Source organism: Talpa europaea, assembly GCF_964194135.1.
Source record: "Talpa europaea genome assembly, chromosome: 8".
In the NCBI taxonomy this organism is placed as follows: Eukaryota; Metazoa; Chordata; class Mammalia; order Eulipotyphla; family Talpidae; genus Talpa; species Talpa europaea.
The window spans coordinates 37529708-37553893 of record NC_140075.1 but is presented as its reverse complement, the minus strand read 5'-3'; the positions used below and the strand labels follow the sequence as shown (position 1 = coordinate 37553893).

Here is a 24186-nt window from a genome sequence, read left to right as displayed (position 1 = left end):
AAATCAGTAATACAAAATTTTATATCTGCAATCCACAAGCCTAAGCAAAAGGTGAAGTGAATAAGTTTATCACTGTTCTCCTGAATTCCATTCTGGCATCATTTTCTGGTATATATATACCTTTCTGTACTGATCAGTCGCATAAAAAGTCATCTGGATACTGCTACGGGTTATTCATTTTATAAGTTGGACTCTCTTTCCTGTATTTGTAGCTCAAGATGGCATGATTATTGCCATGGACCCAAGTGTGTGTATGGGAGTGAAAAATGGGAAAAATGGAAAGGAGTTCTGGGACAAGTGCTTTCCCCTTGGACCTTGAAAAGGTTGATTCTAGATATGACTGTGTCCTTCTGAGGACGTGAGAGACTGAACAGGGCTGGTTAACTGGCTAGAAGCTGCTGAAAGCAGCTTGCTGAAGCTAAAAAAGACTAGACACTGAGAGGGCTTAAATAATTAGATGTTATCGCAGACCATAGTGAATGAATGAGTTCCTGTACTGAGCTAGTCTTAGAGATGGACAGAATTGGGGGAATGCCATTGAACAAACATATCCAGAACCAAAACTTTTACAGAAAAGGACTTTTTCCTAATATAGTAATTCTTTTGGGTTCAGGGGTCACACCTGCTCTAATATGTGACTTGTCCTCTGGATGAGGCAAATCCCCACCATTTCCTTTGTCCAGGTTACATTAAATAAATGATCCAGTTCCCAAGGCTAGATCAAAATGAGAGACAAATAGAAGTTGTAAGGGGAGGTACATTGTGGATAGGATGGAGTTTTAGAAGACTCTGGATAGGGAGACCCAGATAAGATATCCCAAGCAGAGTGCCTGGGGAGCCAAAGCAGAATGGCTAGGGGAAGGAAGGAAATTAGAAGAACTGTGATAAACTTTATCCATTTTATTGTCTTACTAGACTTGCCCGTTCTGGGATGATGTGGAAAAACCCTTTTTTTTTCCTTCTTTTTATTTTCTTTTAAAAGATCTTCTCATGCCTCTTGGCCACAAGGAGTATATTGTGGTCATGATCTCTGAGGCTCTACTGAGTTCAGCAGTGACATCTGGGGTGCTGGGGGACCCCCATGCTGAGGACCCCTCAGAGTTGAGGCATTCATCCAAGGCCCAAAGAAGCCATATATTTTACTATACTACTCCTTGTCTTCTTTCTAGACACCTGGTCACTGTCCACTTCATAAATATGTTTAAACACAGAAAATAGGTCAGAGAAGTCTTTTCTGGAGACCTTCTTATTTAAAAGTATTTTCCCTTCGTTGTTTAAATTTCGGGCTATTTATTTTGCCTTAAGACCTTGGGGACTAATTACAAATTTTACTCCCCAAAGTAAATCAATTCTAGACACTACTATGTAACCAAAGCTTGAGTCAAAAGCAAATGAATCGGCTTACCTCCTCTTACCACTCCATTTGTGCAAATAGCAGACATAGAAATACCTGTGAGTGTTGTCACCACCACGCTCAGGCCAATGATGATGACTCCAAGACCTGCAAAATCCCCCAAGAAACGTGTTTGGCTCCAGTAGTGAGAGAAGTCACCAGAATTTCCAGCAGCAGCAAGCTGAGTTTTAGTACAGAAGTCTCGGTCTCCCAATGAAAAACCTGAAATGTTCTTAAAAATCCCATCCCATGAAGATCTAGGAAACACCTGCAATGTACTGAACTTTAAAATTGCAGCCATGTCCAGGAATTATTTTCCAGGGAACGCCAGCAACAGGTGTGCAGACAAGCCTGAAAAGGAAAACATTTACCCAGGGCAATTGAGCATTTGGGATCCATGACTTGCAAATGTGCCATTGAGGTCCATTAGAAGAGAGAGCGCAGCTGACCAGACTAGACCTGAACTGTATTTACGGTACCTTGTCTCCTTCTGCATCCAGCTCATCCAAAGTGCAAGCCAGGATTCAAGAACCTTGGAATACTTCCTTGATCCCATCAAGAAGAAATAGATAAAAAAAAATTTTGCCTACCCGTAGCAAGTGATGAGAGCATTAGATATCTTAGAAATTTTACCTCCACGAACAAACCCATTAGTCGCTATGGCAGAAGTTGACAACCCAGTAATAGAAGTTACCATGGTGGAAAGAAGAATTATCAGAACTCCAAGACCTGTTAGCAATGAAAGATAGAAGATATTACATTTTACTTTTCCTCCTTGGATCCCCTATGGCTGCAAACTATACTGCCTTTAATTGGAGTTTTTATATCCAAGCCTTGGACCCCAACGGAGTTCCTTTGTGCTGAGGAGAAACTGGCATGCCTGGCATAACGATCGAGTTGGGGAACTGCTCATTAGGATGAGGGATGTTTTCTCCAAGTAAATACAATCTAAAATGCAGTCCTGGAAAGGAAAGGTTGACTTATGTTGGTGTCCTGGGAGAGAAACCGCCCTGGCTGTGAAAAGAGAAGACACGACATTTGACCTTCTCTCTTGCTTGAGAGGAACCTGGATGAAAAAGTTGGGGGGTTGACAAAGGTTAAATTCCTCTCCATTTTTCTTGCACATCTCTTGCCTGAGCGATGAGGGAAAAAGGACCCAACTTAGATTACCTTTGAAAATACTCCAGAAAGGTCAGTGGTGAACTACTGGCGCCCACGTTGCTTTTACCTTATAAATGATTCTGTGGGTGGCACATTTAATTACCTCCTCTGACATATCCATTTGTGGCAATAGCCGAGGTGGATAAACCAGTGATACCAGTCACTGTCACGGCTAAGCCGATGATAATCACACCAAGACCTCAGTTGAGAGAGGAAAAATAAAGGCAATTAAATGGTGGAACATTTGTTAGATGGTTTACATAGAAGTCAGCAAGTCTAATCACCAAAGGACCACACTTGAGCTTAGCAAGTTGGCCTGACAACAGAGTACATGCTTGACTGAGGGTTTTGGCCTGTGGCACTAAGAAACTCAAGCACTAATATGTATTATGTGATTTGCAAACAACTGCAACTGGTCAACATTTCATGTGAAGTACATTTTTTTTTTTGTTCATTTCTGTATGCAAGAACTGGGGTAAAGGCCCACACCCCTCTGGGTGTGGGGGGTGAGAGGATTCACCAGAGACAGAGTGGGGAGCAGAACAGGCAGATTGACCAAAGTACACTGCTTTGGAGAGCCAGGAGAGGTCTGCTGCACCATGTGGGTATCTCCCTGGCCGGGGATCGAACTCGTGTAGTGGCTGCTGATAGCTTCGTAGGTTGCATCCTAACTCCTTGTGCCAGCAGGGAAGCTCTGAAAGCCACTCTTGATGAAGTTGTAAACATCAATAAACATAATCATTAGTTCATACAAGTTCGAACTGCTAATATTGTGGCCTCCCTGGTGGCACAAGGGATTAAGACGCAGCACTATGAAGCTATCCATAGTCACTCCAGCACGAGTTTGATCCCTGGCTAGGGAGGTGACCCACATGGTGCAGCAGACCTCTCCTGTCTCACCCACGACTCCCCTCAGCAATGTATTTTAGTAGATCTGCCTGTTCCGCTCCCCACTCTGTCTCCGGTGAATCCTCTCATCTCACACCCCTCCCCCCCGGCTCTGGCCTGCACCCCAGCTCTTGTATGCATAAATAAATAAATCTTTTTTAAAAACTGCTAATATCACTGGAGAATAAATGTTCATCCTTCCAGGTAACTACTTTTTAATGTGCATGTGGTTGTATAGGAATGGGAAAATAACATGGAGGATAGCAAACTGTTCATCTGGCCAATGAGTAAAGTGAAAAGAATCAAACTGAACTATGTTTACTTATTAGCCATGTGACCTCACACAAGTCACTTATTTGCTGAGCTAAAATGGCAACGACATTAGAAAGAATGCAAGTGTGAAGTGACTAGTGTGAAGAATGCCTATGTAGGGCCTCCCTGTGGTGCAAGGGATTGGGCACCACACTGTGGGGCTGTCCGCAGCCTCTGCAGCATGAGTTCTATTCCTGGCCGGCCGGGAGCTGCCCATATGGCGCAGCGGACCTCTCCTAGCTTGCCTGCTGCTCCCCTCAGCAGTGTGTTTCAGTCACTCTGCCTGTTCTGTTCCCCACTCTGTCTCTGGGTGAATCCTCTCACCCCCTATACTTCTGGCCTGTACTCAAGTAAAAAAAAAAAAAGAATGCCTATGTAAAGTAGCATGGGGCCTCCCTGGTGGCACAGGCAGTTGAGTGCCACACTGTGAAGCTGTCCGCAGCCTCTGCAGTGCGGGTTCGATACCAACCGGCCAGTGAGAATCCCACATGGTGAAGCAGACCTCTCCTGTCTCGCCAGTTGCACCCCTCAGCAGTGTATTTCATCAGTCTGACTGTTCTGTTCCCCGCTCTGTCTCTGGTGAATCCTCTCACCCTCCCACACATCTGGCCTATACCCTGGTTCTTGTATAAAAATAAATAAAATCTTTAGAAAAAAAGAACTACTATAAAAAAAAAATAAAGTAGCATGACACAGGACACACAGTACGCCATCAAGGGCACTGCTTTCTCATATCTACAAAGACCATAGTAGCTGCAGTTTAGTATAAGCCGACTGTACATTCAGCTGTGCACTTGCTGGCATAGCCATACAAGGTCCAAATGAAGAACATTGCCCTCAAGGATCTTATGCTGCAGAAGGCCAGTGATGATTATGAGAGGAAGAAAGCAGTGAAGGCCAGAATTTAGAGGAAGCCGAGGCTGCTTTCAGTTTCAGGAAATAAATAGCAGGAGGATACTGAAGGGTACCAGGATATGTTACCTTGAAATATGCCGCTTTAGTATGAGGACTATTTTTACGTTGAAGGCATAGGAAAGAAATACTTCTTCAAAGCAGGACATACATTTGCAAAAGTGCCTCCCCTTACCTCTATACTAGAAAGGACAGAAATTAATCACTGGAGATAGGCCTTTACAGCTGGAGATTGCGCCAGAAGAATCTACACAACAAACTTCACTAACTAGCCCTTATCTTCCATTAGTTACCCAGATATTTGCCTCCCCACAATTTGCTACCTGAGAAAATGAGTAGTTCTTTTCCTTTGTCCTGTCACTTCTCTAAAATTGTATCCTTTTGTTAAGATGCAAAAGAACAGAATTAGAAGTCCGTTTTCTAATTATCCCTTTGAGTTTGTTGTTGCTGAGTAGTCCAACATGTGTGCAGGGAGCCCTGTTAATAAACTTCTGATTGTTTTTCTCATGTTACTCTGTCTACTGTCAGTCTTGTTTACAGGGCACTTGCCAAAGAGCCTAATATGCCTAGGCTTTATTCTCCTCTTACAAAACGCTCTTCAATGGAGGCTGATCCAGAATTCACAGAGAGGTTATAGGGTCACAGCCTCTGAAATCACCCTGGCTGCAGCCAGGGTGCTCTTCCCGAGGCTGATTTGGTAAGCTCCCCTACATAAAGCAGATGCTGCGTAATTGTTACTGGCAGGCTCTTTTGTCCCAAGAGTGATTAGAGGGGTAGTCAGCCAACAGAGGTTATGTTCTCTGGTCATGCCCTAGGAGAGGTGATGGGAGGGTAAGGACAGAAATGCAAACAAGGCACTAGAGCCTGGCTCTCCTGATGCTCTCAGCTGTATCTTGGCTTTGGCTGTACAGGAGTCTCTAGGCTTTATTGCAGGTTCAAGTGTAGGAAGCAGGTTTTGCAGGTTAAAGTGCAGTAGGAAGAGGTTCATTCTGGGCATGAGATGCAAACTTGGATTGCTGTAGCTTTGGTACTGTAGGAAGGTCCCCCCAGAGGGGTCAGATAGGCTTTTTCCTAGATGTTCTGAGTAAGCCTTTTTCCAATGAGTGTCACCTGGCTATGTGGAACTAAAGTCAATCAAGGCCCCGCAGGCTAAGGAGAAGCACTTGTGTCTCCCTTAAACCCTTTGCTCTACTAATTGAAGAAGAAATCACTCCTCTCTTACTGATCTAGAAGATGCGTGTGAGGGAGTCACCCAGGTACAGGTTTATCAGTGAACACACCCTACCTGAGAAATGAATCTTTTTACCCTTAAAAATGAACTTATCTCCTTCTTGCCACAGTAAATCCCTTCCCCATGTCCCTTAGCACAGGATATAAACCCCTGGCTTACCCTACTTGAGATTTTATAGTTGTGTAAAATTTTCTGTACATATATTATTAAATTTGGTCTTCTTCTCTTCTGATCTAATTAATTTGTCCATTTGCCCAGTCACAAAAGTCCAGATGGAGTGGGAGGATTTTCCCCTGAACACTGAGAGTCCCATTAGATTCTTAAAATTTTGGTGTTGTAAGAAAGAGTTGCACTAAATTCTTTGTATCAGTTGCGTGGATCCAGTGGCAAGTATCGCCTCTGCATTACTAAGGACTCATGTCTATCTCATGGACTGAAGGTAATTTCTTTTTATTTTTTGTACACTATTTTGCATTTAATTTTGTTTTGAGAATGTTTGATATCAAATGTTTAGTTCGCCCCAGGAACTATAGAAGCATGTAGTTTGCATTTCAGGACATCGAAGCTGTTCTAACTTTTGTTATTTCCCTACCTTTATTTTCTCAGCAATTTTAAACCTGTCCTTTAACATTGTATATATTTCTATAAACCATTTGAACTCATGGAATGAAACTTTATACATTTAAACAGTGAATATTTTTCTTCTCTCAGAACCAAACATAAATTCCCAAGGTAAAAGGCAGCTTAGAGAACATTCAGTCCAGAGTTGTCTCCATGTGCTGCCCTTGAACCAGTCCAAGAAATGCCTCGAGTGCTTATTAAAAATGCCCAGATCTGCTGAGTTTGGATCTTTCAAGGTGAATCCCAGGATTCTGTACTTTGTGAAACTAACTTTCCAGGCATTCTTTACGAACTCCATGGTCTGAAGATTAGTGAGCCAGCCCCAGCCGGTCTCAATTTGCGTCTAGTTTTTGAGCAAGGTTATTTAGCTCTATCTTTTAAAAAAACTGAATGTGAAACAATCCAGCTCCCTAATTTTCAGAGGAGGAGGTGAAACAATATAAATGACTTGCTTCAGGTCACACCCTTTTTTCTTGCCTCATTGTTAAATTTATTGAAAACCATCTTGCTCCAGGCAAGGTCTCCAGAGAAGAAAAACTAGAGGGCACCATCAGCTCATTCTACCATTTGCTAGGGGGACAAAACAGGTAAAACTGAAAGCCCCAGAGTGGTTATACACGAGCTTCAGTTGCCATAACTGCTGGCTCCAGCTCCTGCTGGATTTAGTCCCAGGCCTCGACATGAAAGTATATTCAGGTTTCTTACCCAAACTACTCTCAGAGCAAGAAGAAATGAATTGTATTGGTTCCTTTCCCAGTAAAAGAAACCCAAATGTGACCCAGATGGTGACTAATCAACTCATTTAGCTTTAAGTTCATAACAAAGGCCAGTAAAAGTGAATACCATAATAAGTTTCTGCTACTTACTAAAGTCTGTTTTCAGAGAATTGAAAAAAAAGCCCTCCGTTCAAAGGAAAAACCCACCGGATACCTATTTAGGTAGTCAAATCCGCATAGAGTAGGATTTGACTACTGAATAAAAGGTGCTTACTAAAACAACACTGATATCTGAAAGCATGATCGATTGGTAGAAAATGGGATCCTTTCTATTTTACAATTCTGCAGTAAACATGCAACTGGATTGACAGTGAAGAATAATGTAAGATCTGATTAAGGTTCAGATTATTGCCCAAGCATATGGATGTTAAATAAGTTGCATTAAAAAGAATTACTCTTGCCCTTGGCTGCACTCACACCTCCAAACAAAGTAATGTTTCTTGATGATCTCAATAAGTTACTAAACTGCCCTTAAAAACCTAATTTTGCATGAAGCCCTGGAGCAAAAACTTGGCAATATTAAGATGTAGATTTTCCATGGAACAGCATATACTTATTTTGGCCCCTGCAGCTGCAGGCATTCATTTGATATGCTTCATAAAGCCGGCAAGCAGCCCTTTGTCAGGAACACAGCAGTTGCCAAACATGAAACCAGGAAAAGTATGGGAACTCACTCCAGTATTTCAATGTACAAATCAGCCCTTTCTTCTTTGAGTTAGTCTAGTGGTTCTGAGGGAGTTTTGAGGATCAAAGGCAATAGATAATGACCAAGTACTTTTTAATTGTGACTTGAGATATATTCTGGAGCAATATCTGAAAGCATGTCTGAACCTGTAAGTTCTGGAGATGATGATTGATGTCTTCCTTCAATGTGTATCAATATGTTGGGTATATACACTCATACACACATATATACATATATACATTATATGTACATAAATGTTTATATGTGTGTATCTATTTTCATATACAAGGTAGAACATCACTAATTTTTCCATATAGAAGAGTAGGATATCATTTATTTTTATCACTTAAATCAAGGATTCTGATAAAGTTAAGATGAATTTTTCATATAAATTGTACTAACAAACTTGCAATAAAAAAGACTTGCCACAGGAAATAATACCTTACAGGGAAAATTATATTTTAAAACATTGAATAGTCACTCAAAATAATTTCAACAAAATCCGTTTTCCATTGAGAAAAATTAGTAATAGTTATATACATTATCTTGGTCATTTTATCTACTATTTTAAGCTTCTATCTGGCAATACTCACTTAACCTTTGTTTTCTTACTGCTGGTACCTGAAAGTAACACAGCTATTTTCTTTGGAAAATCTCCAACAATTCAGCATTTTTATTAGGTCACCAGTTTTTCCACAAGTTATTTTTGTTTAATGAACTTTTGCCAATAATCATAAGAGAGAATTCTGATAAATGTCAATGTGTCTCAAGATGTGAACACTATTATTTAAAAAGAATGTGTCTCCGTATCCCTGGAAACCTAAAATGCTATGAAAAGATAGAAATTTTTACTTGAGCACTCATCTGCATGACAAACTGGAAAATTCCAGTCTTCCAGGAGTTAACTCTTCACCTTTTTCTCTGGTAAACATTATCAAAGAGGCAAAGGGAAAGAGACCACGTACAGATTAATTCTGTGACCTTCATCTCACATTCAGTGTTAATGGTGAAAAAAAGGCTGCCTATTGAATTTCTAGTTTACACTGAAATTTATAAAAGAGGGGGGAATGCCTACCAATTCCAGCTTCCCCAACAATCCAGGAGAGGCGAATGAAGAGCATGACACCCCAGATGTTTAGCATGCATCTCACCTGTGGGTCGAAGCACATTGAAAAGGACGTGAGAAGTGACAATGGGATAAAACTCCTTTGCAAGTCTGCTATTCAGGCCTTAGTCCATAGAACACTGAATGGAGAGTTTCGTTTGTAAACACAGAAGCTTTTCTCACCAGCACACCTTTCACCCATCCAAACTTCACAGCACCGCCTTTATCCTCTTCCTTGTTTTCAGCTTGTTCCTCTGCAGGCATCCCATCACCATTAGCAACCCTGTCTGCGGGGCCTGGGGCCACTGCCACGTTCTGCAGTTTTAAAGAGTAAAAACACAGTATTTGGTCAACAAGTGGTTTTACAGAACATTCAAAGACACATTAAAACAACTGACACAAAACTTTATGGGAGGACAGCCAAGGACCTATTCTAGGCATTTAAATCAGATCATTGTTTTGTGTCCTAGTTGCTGATGGTTTACACAGTGGGGGCCTTCAGACATAGCTCAGATGCAGGGTGGGCTGATGGAATGCAGTTTGACTGGTGAGAATCCTAGTGGGGGAATGGTCAGATTTGGATAAGTCTATGCAACAGTGTGATGATATCCATAGAAAGGGGGGGTTCCAGTTTCCCTGCCCCACCCAAGGAAGGGAGGAATTGAGCAGAGATGAAAAGCTGAGGAAAAGGAGGAAGAAGTAGAGAGAGATGGGGAAGGAAGAAGACAGGAGGAGGCACAGGAACAGAAATATGTGAAGAAGAAGCTATTCTTGCTTCTCGGCCTTGGACTTGTACCAGGGACTAGGGGGACATGGAGAGAAACACTTGAAAGAGACATGGGTGAGAGACGTGTGGAGAGGCTGATGAAGGCACCCTTTATCTTGACTCAGATTTTGATTTTTGCTCATTTCCTTCCACATTTTCTGGCCCCTTCTGCCCCTTTCCTATGGGTCCTCAACAGTAGGTACCTTAGACTGGTGACTAGCTTTCAGGTCTCAGTGATCCTACTTTGGGCCAACCCTTTTTTTGCCTGGGCATTTACCCATGAGAGGACGGGTAACATGGGCACTTCAAGTGTAAACTATTGTGACGTATTCTTTCTCTACTCTTCTTTTTGTTGCACACTAATTGTTGCACATTAATTACATTAAAGTTCTTTCCTGTTGAAGATCTTACTCACTAGAGTATGTTTTATCTTGATGTGGTAGATAGTAGAACCTATTTAGAACATGTAGGTTTGGGAGGATCCCAGTGCCCCTCATTCTGCCTGCTAACATTTACAATACAAAAAGAATAAAAGAGAAATAGTGATGCAGAGAGGAAAGATTATCAAGAGTGAGCGGGGGTCTCTTTTCAAGAATTCACTTCGCTTTTGCTGTTATGTCACTTAGCTTTTGCTACAAAAGTCAAAAAGGGAAAATAGTGCTCAGCTCCTGATTTTGAGCAGCTATGTAGAAGCAGCTTTCTCCCCAAGAAGAATAGCCAGAGAGGCTCCAACAAGCTCTTTCCTCATAACTACTTTCTGCAGACTGTGCAGTTTTCATTTCATTCCTACTTTTACTATATGTGAGTGTGATTTCATGTTTTATGTCTTATTTGGTATGATTCGGTGGGTTTCCTTTTGGGCCTGCAACCACCACCTCCACCACTCTCCACCCCCATCTCAATTTTCGTATAGAAGTGAATGGTCATCGCTTCCTCACTTTGTGCCATTTTAGCTTATGAAAGGTCTCATAGGAACATTTATTTTTGGTTGGAGGGGGAACCTGTATGCTAAAATGACTTAAAGACACTTTATGGCTACAGGAATGCTATTCCTGGAGAAGTTTCTTTCAGATTTGATATGTATTTCCTCAGGATTTGTTGAATATGCTGGTGGGATTGTACAAATGGTCAAAGTCTCACAACTCTCAGAAAGCTAGACTGAGTAGAAGTAAGAAGTAGTTTAAACAAAGGTTAAAACCTTTGTTTTTCTATGGTCTAACTTTGAAAAAGGCCTTCCTTCTCAGTAGATAGTTTCTGAATCCAATGAAAGAGGAAATAGTTCTGTTTCTTTTAAGTTAAGAACAGCTAATTTCTCTTTTTAGATATGACTGAATAATTTCAGGTGCACCCACATAGTTTAGAGTATCTAGCACCTACCTGACTTTTTATTTTATTTTTTTTAAAGATTTGTTTATTTATGCATACAAGATTTATTTATTTATGCACACAGGCCAGAGATACCAGAGATGAGAGGATTCACCAGAGACACAGGGGAGAACAGAACAGGCAGATTGACTGAAACACACTGCGGAGGGGAGCAGCGGGCAAGACAGGAGAGGTCTGCTGCGCCATGTGGGTTGCTCCCTGGCCGGCCGGGCTGCGGATAGCTTCATAGTGCCTTTCTTAACCCCTTGTGCCACCAGGGAGGCCCCCTATCTGACTTTTTAATGGATAGATTACACCCCTACTGAATTCCCCAAAGCAGCCTTTTCCAGAAAGGGTTTTGAAACCATTGGTTGAAGTCTCTTAGAGTCAACATTTTAAATTAACATTATTAAAGAATAATTTTATCTTCTGTAAGTGGTCTAAATTGATTTAAACCTGGGATGATGTGTTCTCACATTTACTTGCCAAAAGGTCTTAGACAAGGGCATTTTTTTTTTTCTCCTCTAAAATACAAGTGGTGTGAAATAAGTGTTCAGTATTTATTATAAGGACTTATTTGGGAACAATTAATATTCTTGCACTTGCCATAGTCAAGGGCTCTTGTTTGGGGTGTGGTATACTTTTAGCATATCCACGATAAACTAACTCTAATTTAGGCTCTTTACTCCAAGTGACTGACTTATTGTCTCCTTCTGCTATTAAGTTCTTCTACATCTCTATGTCAGTCAGGATTTTCCCAACTTTGTGCTCATGGTATCTCATAATACTGTAAATATCTCATGATATTAGTGTGACACTTGGCTAGCTAATGTAATACAACATGATGAGTCATTGCAGGAACTACACTGGAGGAGTTAGTGGTGTGGGTTTTCTTCTCATCAATGCCAATCAAGGGCTCCCCATGTAGCAGGATACTGATAACAATATTGAGTCCACAATGGACTTGAAGGCCACACAATCTCTCCCATGGAGGAGCAGATGGCCTGGTTTCTTACCATTCTTGCTTCCTACTTTTCCCCCTCTTTCCTTCCCTATTAGATACTTCATTTCTCACTGTTTCCTCTGTGCAGGCCACAGTAAAAAAAGGAAGAAGGGGTTGAGTCCCAAGCCAGATCATCTTATTAATTCCCATCAGTATTGGGGGGGAGGGGGAAATGAATAATAAAGGAAATTGAAACTAATAATCAAAATTTGTTTTGCATTATCTGATGAATATCTGAATCTTAAGCGTTCTCAGTACCTCTTTGCACAGATAATTGAAAGCTGATGTCTCATTCTTATCAGTATAAGTTATGGATAAACTAAGTTCTTAGAAATTGAAACTAGGGGCTTCCCTGGTGGCGTAGGAGTTAAAGTCTCAGCACTATCAAGCTATCATCAGGCACTGCAGCCTGAGTGTGATACCTGGTCAGGGAGCTAACTACATGGTGCTGCAGACCTCTCCTATCTTGCCTGCTGCTCCCCTCAGCAGTGTATTTCAGTAGATCTCCCTGTTCTGGTCCCCACTCTGTCTCTGATGAATCCTCTCACCCCTCACCCCTGCACCTCTGGCCTATACCCCAGTTCTTGTATCCATAAATAAAATAAATCTTAAAAAAAAAAAGAAAACTAAACCAGCAGGGCAGAAATTGGTGATCTATACTAGTCACAGGAGCAAGCAAGCCATGTATGTAATTAAAAATTTTCCCAGTAACTTCTTTTAAAAGGATAAGGAAAATTAGTGAAATAATGTGTTCACACATGTACCCTTAATTTAAAAAATATGTTTAGTTTTTGTAAAATATGTTTCTAATATTTGTAATGTAAATATTCATTAACAGAATGGCACCAGCTTTGCAGATAACATCTACTTCACATATTGGTCTAATAGTATATTTTTTAAAAGAATCTATAAAAATATTTTAACATCAAATTGACATAAAAGTATTAATGAGAAATTTTACAGTCTTTGTTTCATGCTATATTTTTGAAATCTAGAGTTTTATTCTGACAGCACATTTCAATTTGCATTAACCATATTTTAAGTGTTCAATGGTCACATCTGCCTAATGGCTACCACGAGTCTATACAATGCAGTCAGTTACAGATGGATGAAAAATCTGAGTTCATCCTCTGGTCAGTTAAAACTTTCATTTTTCTCTGAAAAGATTCTACATACATAGACAGCTGAGTAGGTCAAGTGTAACTTTCATTTTCTCTAACTGAAAAATCAATGAGAGCAAGGAATAGAGGAAAGTGTTAAAATTTCCATGAATGTTGAAAAGATTATTTGGTTAGGAGATTCATTTATTTAACTTGAGTTGAGAAAAACTTTTTAAATTGTCAATATTCTAGTTAATCAAGATCCTATAGCCAGACCATCAGCACCTTCTCTTTCTGGGAAAAGGCAATTTCCTTTTCCTGGATTAATTGGGGATCCCATGAGACAGAGCCTTAGTCATTGGCTTTTTAAAAGCAGTCTTGGGAATAAAATGCATGTTTTTTGATTAAACTTGAACTGGAGGGTTTGGTCCAGGAAATTGTTCTACTCCCTGATGAACTCTGATGGTAACTGTGACCCTTAGATCTGGATTAATGAGAATACCAATGACTATAAAAGACATCTTACAAAATAGGCTAGAGGATGAAAAGGATATTGTAAATGTTCCCTTAAATGAACATTTTTTTTCCTGATGGATGCCCTTCTTCACAGTTTAACAGTTCTTCAATTTATCACTAGAACATCACCACATGATTTAAAAAAATACATTCTATGTGGGCAAGTCAAAGAAATCAGCATTCAGTGAAATTAATAATGCCATCATTTTCTGAATGAATCCAAAATAGGGTCAATGTAGGATTTTCAAAATATGTTTAACCTGATGGAGTTTCAAAGGTTTAAATCTCTCTATATCATAGAAAAGGCAAAACCATTAAAACGTATATTTCTTCCATTGATTGTAAAAATCTGATAGTACATTTATAAGTACAGGACATATTTCCATTACTTATTCTCCAAAAGTAACTGAAAATTTGCTGCAACCATGTAAAATAGGAGACTTAGAATTCAGTTTTGGCTGTGTAATTAATTCAGGGTGTGTCCTCCAGCAATTTAAATAACTTTCCTGGACATTGCCTATGAAAATAAATCCATTGGATTTTGTGAAAATCCTCCTTTGAAGTAGTTTACTCTAAGGCAAAATCATTTTTCTACTTGTAGTTTTCCTCTTCTGACATGTCAAAGCAAAACTTGGTTTCATCCTTTCATAAATGTCTCCTTTGTAATGCCAAACGATAGTTATAAAGTCAACTTATCATTAGAGTACTGATCAAGACTTTGGGTCCATGGTTTGTGGGGACTTGATGGCTGTGAGCTATTACCAGTGGCTGGTGCATGATTTAGGGACCAAAGTAGCAAAGACTAAAAGTTTTATGATTGCTGCCTGCAACCAGTTTTTGCCTCAGACTTAGAATTAATTTGTTTGTTCACACTCCATTACCATAAATGATGACCTGCAATCTTTCATAAATGCATTTTAAATTGTTTAGCTTTAGGGAAGGATTATTTATTTACCAAGTTCTACCTGTGTGTTAAATATTTGGAGAAGGTAAAATAAAGTACATGTAAAAAGGAAGAAAGGTAAGAAGGAAAACAAACCATTAGATAAGTCTTTTCCCTCTTTAACACTGATAGTGAAACTTTAATCACATGTAGTTTAAGGAGTAACTTTTTTTTAATATTTTATTTTATATAATTCTTACATCATTTTCCATTTTTGCACAATGTATATGCATTTTCATTTTGGTTATATTCCCCGTACAATTGCACCCCCCCTTATTTTAACCCTAATCCTTCCTTGTAGTGTGTCTATGGTTTATAGTTGCTTGTTGATTTTGATTTTTACTTTGTATTAATTAGTCTTTTTCCTGGTCCCTTATTTAGGTTTTCTAAATTCCTGCTATGAGTGAGACCATCCGGTATTTTTCTTTTTTTTTTTCTGACTTATTTCGCTGAGCATGATCCCTTTTAGCTTAAGGAGTAACTTCTTTTTTTTTTTTTTTTTTAAGATATTTAACCTTTATTTATTTATTTTTTTAATAGAGGCATGTTTTATTTATTTGTTTGTTTGTTTGTTTTTCTTTATGCAAGCTTCTAGTCAGAAGCGCGGGAGGGTGAGAGAATTCACCAGAGCCAGAGCGGGGAGCAGGGCAGGCAGAAGGAGCGAAGTACACTGCTGAGGGGAGCAGCGGGCGGCAGGAGAGGTCTGTGCGCCATGTGGGACCCTCCTCTGGTGGCCGGGGAGGAGCCGGGGATCGAACCAGTGCTGCAGAGGCTGCGGGCAGCTTTGCAACCCAGCACTCAACCACTGCGCCACCGGGGAGGCCCAAGGAGTAACTTCTTAATGGGGTTTTCTAGATGATGAGAGATTATGTTATTTAATTAATATCTAATATGATTTTTCAGATATCAGAATGTTAACAAATGTCTTTCTAGGTATCATTAAAGTGGAAGAAAATAAATATACTTTAGTTTCCAATAGTTTCCAATTAGATAACATTTGCTACTTATACATGTTTTCATCTCAGGATGAAATTTTAGGAATTTTATCTTACATCACCATGGGAAATAGTTCCACAAATATTTAAGCCTAGGGCCTCTCTGGTGGCGCAAAGGGTTGAGAGCAGCATTATGAGGAAATCCGCACCCCCTGCAGCACAAGTTCAATCCCAGGCCGGCCAGGGAGCAGCCCACATGGCACAGCAGACCTCTCCTGTCTCGTCGACTGCTCCCCTCAGCAGTGATTTCAGTCAGTCTGCCTGATCTGTTCCCTGCTTTGTCTGTGGTGAATCCTCTCACCCCTCAAACCTCTGGCCTGTATCCCAGCTCTTGTGTGCATAAATAAATAAATCTTAAAAAAAAAATTTAAGCCTAGATGATATCTTCCCCATTGCTTAAGTTTTCTTTTATTATTGAACTATTTAAGCATATGAAATAGTAGGGATTTAATTTATCTCATGTACCCATCATTCAGCTTCAACAATTATCAACATATGGTCAATATCATTACACTTAAACCCCTCACATGCCTGCCACTGGATTATTTCAGAATCCATTCCAGTGAGGACCAGGTAATTCCTAAAGTTCATTTCAGAATGAAGAATTGTCTGTCTACATGATATTATTATGTTTATATATTTCTAGCAATTTGTAATAAAAGGAAATTATTGTAAATTATAAAAATGAAAGGGTTTTTTTCCCTGTCCTTTTTTTTTTTTTTAAAGATTTATTTAATTATTTATACAAACACTGGGTACAGTCAGAAGCGCAGGAGTGTGAGAGAATTCACCAGAGCCAGAGCAGGGAATAGAACAGGCAGACTGACGAAATACACTGCTGAGGGGAGCCGCGGGCGTGGCAGGAGAGGTCTGTGTGCCATATGGGACCCTCCTGGCGCCTGGGGATCAAACCAGCACTGCAGAGGCTGTGGGCAGCTTCGCAGCCCAGTGCTCAACTGCTGCGCCACCAGGGGAGGCCCTTTTTTTTTTTCCCCCTGTCTTCAAAGTTGCTAAAACCATGCCTCTAAATCACTACCAATGGTCACAACTTATAACCACAGTATTTTTACTATATCTGAAACACATTTTCACATACAAATTGACATGTTTTTTATAATTTAGCCCAAAAGTAGCCAAGCATAATAAGCCAGCTGTAATATATTAAGATTCGTAAACTACTAAGCCTCTTAGTATTTTATAAGTGTAGATAGAGGGAATTCCCACTCTACACACCATCTGTCATTGAATTATTTATAATGAGAAATTTACTAGTTGAATTTTGTGTTGCTTTCACAGACTGTTTGAAGAGTGTGAGCTTCCAGTGTGGCCTTGGGTACAAAGAAATGCTAGCAAGTCTTAGCCCAGAGTCCCTCCCGGAAAGATATTTTAGTGTAGGTTTCCAGTCATCATTGACCTGCTAGGCATTCCTTGCCTCAAATTTTATGTATATTTTATTTGACTTAGTGACTACTTCTAAATTCAGATATCCCCAGTTTGAGTTGTTGGCATCCTACATTTGAACTTTGAGACACTTAAGATTTTTCTAGGACACATTTGTACATTTTTGTTTGTCCTTTTGCAGAAGATAAGCATCTGTACATTGATTTATGTGGTTTCATGTTTATTAACTTGACTATATGTTCTTTATTTCTGTTCTTAACAATGTCATCTGACAAAATTCTAGAAAGTAGAGGTCAAATCTCTAACTCATTTTATAAGGCAGCTCTTATAAATGAATAGCTAATAAATGCTTTTAATGATGACAACAAAAACGTTTGAGGTCCTCCTTGGTGGCACAGGGGTTAACAACAGCCCTATCAAATTATCCTCAGCCACTGCAGCACCAGTTAGATCCCTGGCCAGCCAGAGAGCTAACCCACATGGCACAGCAGATCTCTCCTTTCTTGTCTGCTGCTCCCCTCAGCAGTGTATTTCAATAAATCTGCCATTCTACTCCCCATTCTGTCTGGTAAATCCTCTTACCTCCTGCACCTCTCACCTACAGCCCAGTTCTTATATGCATAAATAAATAAATCTTTAAAAAAAAAGAAAGAAAATGTTTGAGATTGAAAATAATTCTGCTCAAGAAACAACATGATTTCTTGGCAGTCTCTGAATCAAGGAGAGAATTGGCGATCTTTTATCCAGACATTATCTTTCATCCACCTTAATGGCTGAAGTGTGATTTCTTCTTTGTGTCTAAGTTCCACCCTTTTCTATATCCACCAAATAAGCTAAGACAAAGTGCTATCAGCAAATAGGTTGAGGACAGAACATGGTGATAAAGATCACGGACTCACAAGTATTTCAGACATGGGTTCAGTTTATTAGCTATATGACACTGACTTCTTGATCCTGGAAATTTACTGCCACCTCTAAGTCTTTGTTTTCTCTTCTAAAAGGTTCATAGGGTTTTATAAAACTTCACCATTTATAAAATAGCAATAATAATGGTATCTATTATGAAGTGTTATAAGGATTGAATGAGAATTTATTGTGTGGGCACTGTGTCTGACATTAAAATTTCACAATAAAAAGTTTTTTTTATTACTAAATGGGAGTGATTCTTAATGCTCTTATTCAAAATTTATTTTAGTGGCTAGCAATGTAATGACCCAAATGTGGAATTATTGTATTGTTTTTATTTTGTATCAGTTTCTATATAGAAAAATATTTGCAGCTTAATTTTTATAGTATTTTATACTTACATAGACAGTTTATTTCAATGTCATAAGAACACTGACTTTGGTAGTTACGAATTTTGTATAAAAATGTGGCCACAAGAAATAGGTTGGGGGCCTCCTTGGTGGTGCAGTGGTTGAGCACTGGGCTGTGAAGCTGCCTGCAGTCTCTGCAGCGCCGGTTCGATCCCCGGCCACCTGCGAGGGTCTCATATGGTGCGCAGACCTCTCCTGCTGCGTCTGCTGTTCCCCTCAGCAATGTACTTCGTCAGTCTGCCTGTTCTGCTCCCTGCTCTGGCTCTGGTGGATTCTCTTACCCTCCCGCACTTCTGACTATACCCACTGCTTGTATAAATAAATAAATAAATAAATCTTTAAAAAAAAAAAAAGATGAAATGAAGCTTAATGATCATTCCAAGCCCATTCATTTAAAAAAATATAGGTTGGATGTTAAAAGCAGAATTATTTTTACAAAGTACAAATACTAGATTAATCTGTACCATATGTTTTATGATCATTATAGATGTTTTGATATGGAAATATATCCGAAGTATATTATACAGAGAAAACAAGCAAAATGCAAGGAAACCTGTAAAATATTTCCTAGTAAGTGTTTGAAAAACAATACAGACAGAATATTAGATAGTTAGGAATACAGATATATATAGAATATATGTATGTTTGTATAGTCATAGAAGATTTCTCTAAGGATTTATAAGAAACTGTCAGTAATGGTTGCCCTGGAGAGAATAACTTAAGACTGATGTTACATAAGAAACATTTCATTATATATTTTAGTACATGTTAAATATTTTATCAGTATATATTTTATTTTTTAAATAAAAAGTAGCTGATATAAAAATAATGATCATCATCATCATTAACAACCATTTATTTCATTCCTACCCATTGTTGGCAATGTGCTCAATTTATATCCATATAAACTCTAATATTCACAAACATCCTGCAAAATCAATTGAAGTTATGTAGCTTGTACAATATTGCAGAGCAAGTAAAAGATGGAGTCATTTTTTTCTGCTTTTAACTAGAGTTTTCAGAAACCCATAATTCATAGTCACCAGTATAGGCATTTAGCTATTTACTACACAGAAAATGAAAAGGACTTCTTCAACTATGAACTCAAATCATTGGGATTACATATTCTGTCAATATCTATCATTCCTAGAGTTTCACTTAAGGTAGAAACTTAAAAATAATGTCTTTCAAACCTATTTTTCATTTTACCTATTAAGGCAATCTTGTCATGTAATTTTTTTTCTCTGACATACATGGAAGTTACAATCAGGATTTGCACAAAATCCAACTGGCTTCTAACTAAATATATTCTGTCATTTAGTAGTGATGTACCATTGCTATCTGGCTTTTTGGAGCATTATAATCATGGGTGCTAAAAATTATCACCTACCTTAGATTCGAGCATTACTTTCCAATTTAAATTTAAGCAAACACTATTACTTATATATTTTTGTATACAAAGTCTGTGATGTGTTTGAGTATTAGTATATGTGGTTTGTCCTGTTGATCATTTCTAGTTGTGATTTAAGGTGGTACCATAAATATGTCAAGGTCCCCAAGGAGGAGGCAGCATAGCCACATTACATTGCAGGTCTTTGCCTTTTATTTGGCTCAGGGGGGAAGAGATTAGGGGTATAGCCAAATCAAATTTCCTAGCAAGGAATAAAAAGAGGAACTGAGGAAGTCCAGAGTGCTAATACCTGCAATCTAAGGACAGCACAGAAGTAGAGCACATGAAGAAGCAGACAGACCCCTCCCTACAACTTCAGCAATGCCAGAATGGCCCCTGCTACTGGAGTATGCCCCATGTAGATTCTTAGGTTGTATTTGAATTCTGCTCCCAGATTGACTGTGTGGGCACTTCTGCATGATTTAATCAAGAAGTAGTCTAGATAAGTGAAGGTCAAGTTCATGAAAAGAATAACATTACTATATATGCTCAGAGTGATTATTAAGGCCATTGAGACTGAACCTAGTTTTAAATCTATTAAATTTGCTATTCCTTTGTATCGAGTAAAGATATTTGAAGTCAGAGTCCTTGGTCTCATTTTACCTAATAGGATATCCCAAACATCTATCAAATCTGTCAAATGCATCTGTTGCATGCCTGCAGTGAGGACATTCAGATACCTTTCTTACAATAATGCCCTCAAAGCTTTTCTTCTCTTATTTAAAAGTTCCGAAATTATAAACAAACTCTTATTCTCTCTGGAATATCAGTCTTAAGAATAATTGCATTTACTCTGGTGATTTTTTAATGGAGTTAAAATTGTATTTTCTTTTGCCATAAATTGGCAAGGGGTGAATGAGAATATTTAAATTTTGATCACCATTTTAAGAAAGGTTGTGCTTTTTAAATTATGGCATGTAATGATGTACCATAGGGGGATACAACTATATGTGCTTTATTTAAAGAGGACTTGGACTCATTTTACTTCTTCAGAACAAAGACAAATCTCTGCAAATGTCCTAAATTTATACTTCTGCCTTTCCCACATCTTGGAAGCTCCCTGTGCCCTCTTCTCTGAACCCTCTTTTTCCTTCTTTCCTTTTCCATTGTCTCACTTCTCCGCTGATATAGAAAAGGAAAGGACAATGCAGTCTGATTCCATGAACCTTAAATTGCCCCTCTTTTCAAAAATCTTTATGGGGCTGCCATTTTGTGTGGAGTTGACACAAGCTAGGGTATAGGCCAGAGGTGTGGGGGGTGAAAGGATTCAGCAGAGGCAGAGCAGGGAACAGAACAGGCAGATCAACTGAAGTACACTGCTGAGGGGAGCAGCAAGTGAGACAGGAGAGGTCTGCTGCACCATGTGGGTAGCTCCCTGGCCAGCCAGGGGATGGAACCCGTGCTGCAGCGGCTGCGGATAGCTTCATACACTGTGTCTTAACCCCTTGCGCCACCAGGGAGGTCCCACTGCTGGCTTATTTTGATTAAAGCACCAAATATCTCAAATAAAATCTAAATTGTATGTCTATTAAAAAGAAAACAGCAACAGCAATTTCATACAGTGTTGTAATATAGCACCTAGGACCAGTAAAGTTTCGTGGAGAGAGGGGGATAATGGGATAGAACATCAGCCCCTACTCCAGAAGGAAGGCACTGGTGGTAAGACCAGATTCAGAGACCCTCAGCAGCCAAGGACAGGCTTTGGAGATGGATTTCCTTGTGGAAAGAATGACAAGCAGAAATTAAAGGAGATGTTTGGTTTTCTTAGCATCTTCCTAGGGAGCAGTATTCCTAGAACCTCCAGAATAGCTAATCATCTAATTAAAACTTTGAGTGAATGAATAGGAAAGAAATTGTTCCAATCAAATTTTTTCCCTCCCTCAAAACTTGGCCAAGAATAAACTACATTTGGATATGTGACAGCTAATTATTCTTCTTAACAAGAAGTTACATGCCATAAAGAATGGTATTCTTTCCAAACTCATTCCAGAAGAATAGAGAGATAAAGTACATCAACATATTTTAGAGCAAGGTCTGGAAGAAGAAATCTACTAAGGTTATAAGTGATTTGCTACAAGATTAGAAAAAGTGCTGCCTCATCCTTCTAGCAGTTTGGGAACCCTGGCTATATCCTCTAAATAATGAAAAGTTTAGCCGCTTCTGCGGCTTCTATACTTAAATTTAATTTAGTTACTTTTATATGCTTAAGTGCATTCAAGAGCCTCAGGCAAAGTTTTGAAGAGGAAGGGATAAAATACTGACTTATAAATCTTGCTCTCTCTTTAAAGAATAAAAAAATACCCATATGCATTAAAGGCTGGCACTACTATACTAAATGCAACAAGCTCCAGGGGATTTTTTTTTTTTTACAACTGTGTTGGAGACATTAATACTGAGGTGAAACCTGCTTAGTATTCAGTTAGATGTGTTCAACCAACTGTGAGTCGAGTGGGCTATAATTGTAATCAAGGTACGACACAGAACCTCATGCTCAGAGTTAATTCTCTAGTTGTCTGTCCTCAGTCAGTAAACATTTGTGATATGCTTTTTGTGTATTTTCTGTTTGTTGGGACGTGGGAGAGTCGTGTAAGTAAGATGGTGGGCTTGGAACAGACCTCTTCATTTGGCTTTTCCTTATTCCTCCTATTAAGTTACTGAAGATCAGGAAACCTGAAGGGTGAAGGGATGATAATCCTTTAAGCTTACCTTTGCGAGCTGCTCATGGATCTCGAGCAGGCTGGGTCGGTTGACCTTGGGGCCACTCAGGCTGCCGGTGTTGCGATAGTAATCGATCTTGGGAACAGCATCCACGGTGTTGTGGCCAAAGGTTTGCAGGTAGTATGTGTTTGTGTGAGTATCATAAGCATGAAAACTGGCATCTTTAGCAGTTTCCGCGTTTTGGAGGAAATTGTCATAGCACTCCTGATTCCCAGGCCTGAAGCTGATTCTGAATCTGTTCTGGGCTTCATCCCCAAAGGAGGTTTCCTCATAATGTGGAGGGGCAGCGTTGTCATCTGCAGCTGCACTGCCCTCATGGATCTCACTTACAACATTGACTTGAAAGCGATTGGTATTACTGGGCACTGCATCCAGAAATGCACTGGAAGAGTTGTTTACTGACATCTTCCAAAATGGAAATTTTTGGAATGAGCTGTCTATTTTATGGCTGTTTTTTTTTTTTAAGAGTACTACTTATTTTTCTCCTCAGAATAATCACTAATGTTTTTACACTAAGGACCCTCTGCCTTTTGTTCTAGAAGAATTCAATAAGTAGGTCCTTCATGTATTGTCTCCTGTATAGTCTTCTGAATGTTCTTCAAAACTGTCATTAAAAAAGAAAATTAAACTTGTTCCAAGTAATATACATATAATTAAACAGAGATGGATGTATGCAGAAACAGTTTTCTTTCATAAGACATACAAATTTAAATCATTTCACTGAAAATTACCTGTCCAGGAACATTAATCACCTGAGCCCTTAAATCCCATAATAAATAACTAGGAACCTGCTTCAGCAAATACTATTTCCAATGGAGTCATTAAAATGTTACCTGTATTTGTTGTACTTGCTAGAACTCAGTGCAGTTGGATTCAATGTGATTAGAAAAGTTGTAACTACCAAGTGAGTACCATAAGAACAGATACGAACATTCTCAGCCTGAAACAACCCGTTGACAGTACTAAATGTTGAAACTACAATGTATTATATGACTAATATAAACATGCATTATATGGTGAATAAGATTTTCAATATACTTAAAACTTCTAAAAATATATCCTTGTTGGTTTATTAAAATATATTTTCAAGAAGATGTCTCTGTACATTCTTGGATCTTTTACTAGCCTACAAAATATTTCATTTGCTCACACATTTGTTTGTTTTACAAATGATATTCTGGAACCTTTAAAGAACATTTTAGTAATCAGGCTAAGGAAATAAGCCACAGCTCTTCATAAAGTTGTATACTATATTTGGTAAAATAATCATGTTCTGCTGATTCTCTTTAATGAAATATTCTCAGTCTTCATTGAAAGTTTATATTTGACTGTAAGATAGACTACATAATCATCTTCACAACCCATGGAATGAGTCCATCTAAGGACAGCCTTTCTTTAGAATAATTATCTCTTTTTGAATAACTTAATTTGATTTTTCAAAGATAGAGAAATACTAACAAAAACTTGTCTTTCTCCTGAAGCTATTCAAAGTACTTCTTTGAATTAAAAGAAAATCTCAACTCTCAAGT

General features: G+C 38.9%; 1 protein-coding gene across 3 annotated transcripts in view; it reads right to left on the bottom strand.

The window, feature by feature from the left end:
• SLC12A1 (solute carrier family 12 member 1) overlaps nucleotides 1-23194 on the bottom strand; it is a gene marked incomplete at its 3' end in the record, with an annotated part of 80219 nt that extends 57025 nt beyond the window's left edge. Inside the window, exons 1-4 of one of the 3 annotated variants that reach the window (XM_084240366.1) lie at nucleotides 22646-23194; nucleotides 9268-9399; nucleotides 9055-9130; nucleotides 2658-2753 (exon numbers count right to left, since the gene is read on the bottom strand). In XM_084240366.1, coding sequence (XP_084096492.1) covers nucleotides 2658-2753; nucleotides 9055-9130; nucleotides 9268-9399; nucleotides 22646-23062 — 721 coding nt within the window. In that variant the 5' untranslated portion in view covers nucleotides 23063-23194. Of the gene's footprint in view, nucleotides 1-1405; nucleotides 1502-2026; nucleotides 2123-2657; nucleotides 2754-9054; nucleotides 9131-9267; nucleotides 9400-22645 lie in introns of all 3 variants that reach the window. The other 2 variants (XM_084240364.1, XM_084240365.1) reach the window with 2 other exon arrangements.
• Nucleotides 23195-24186: the final 992 nt, after the last annotated feature.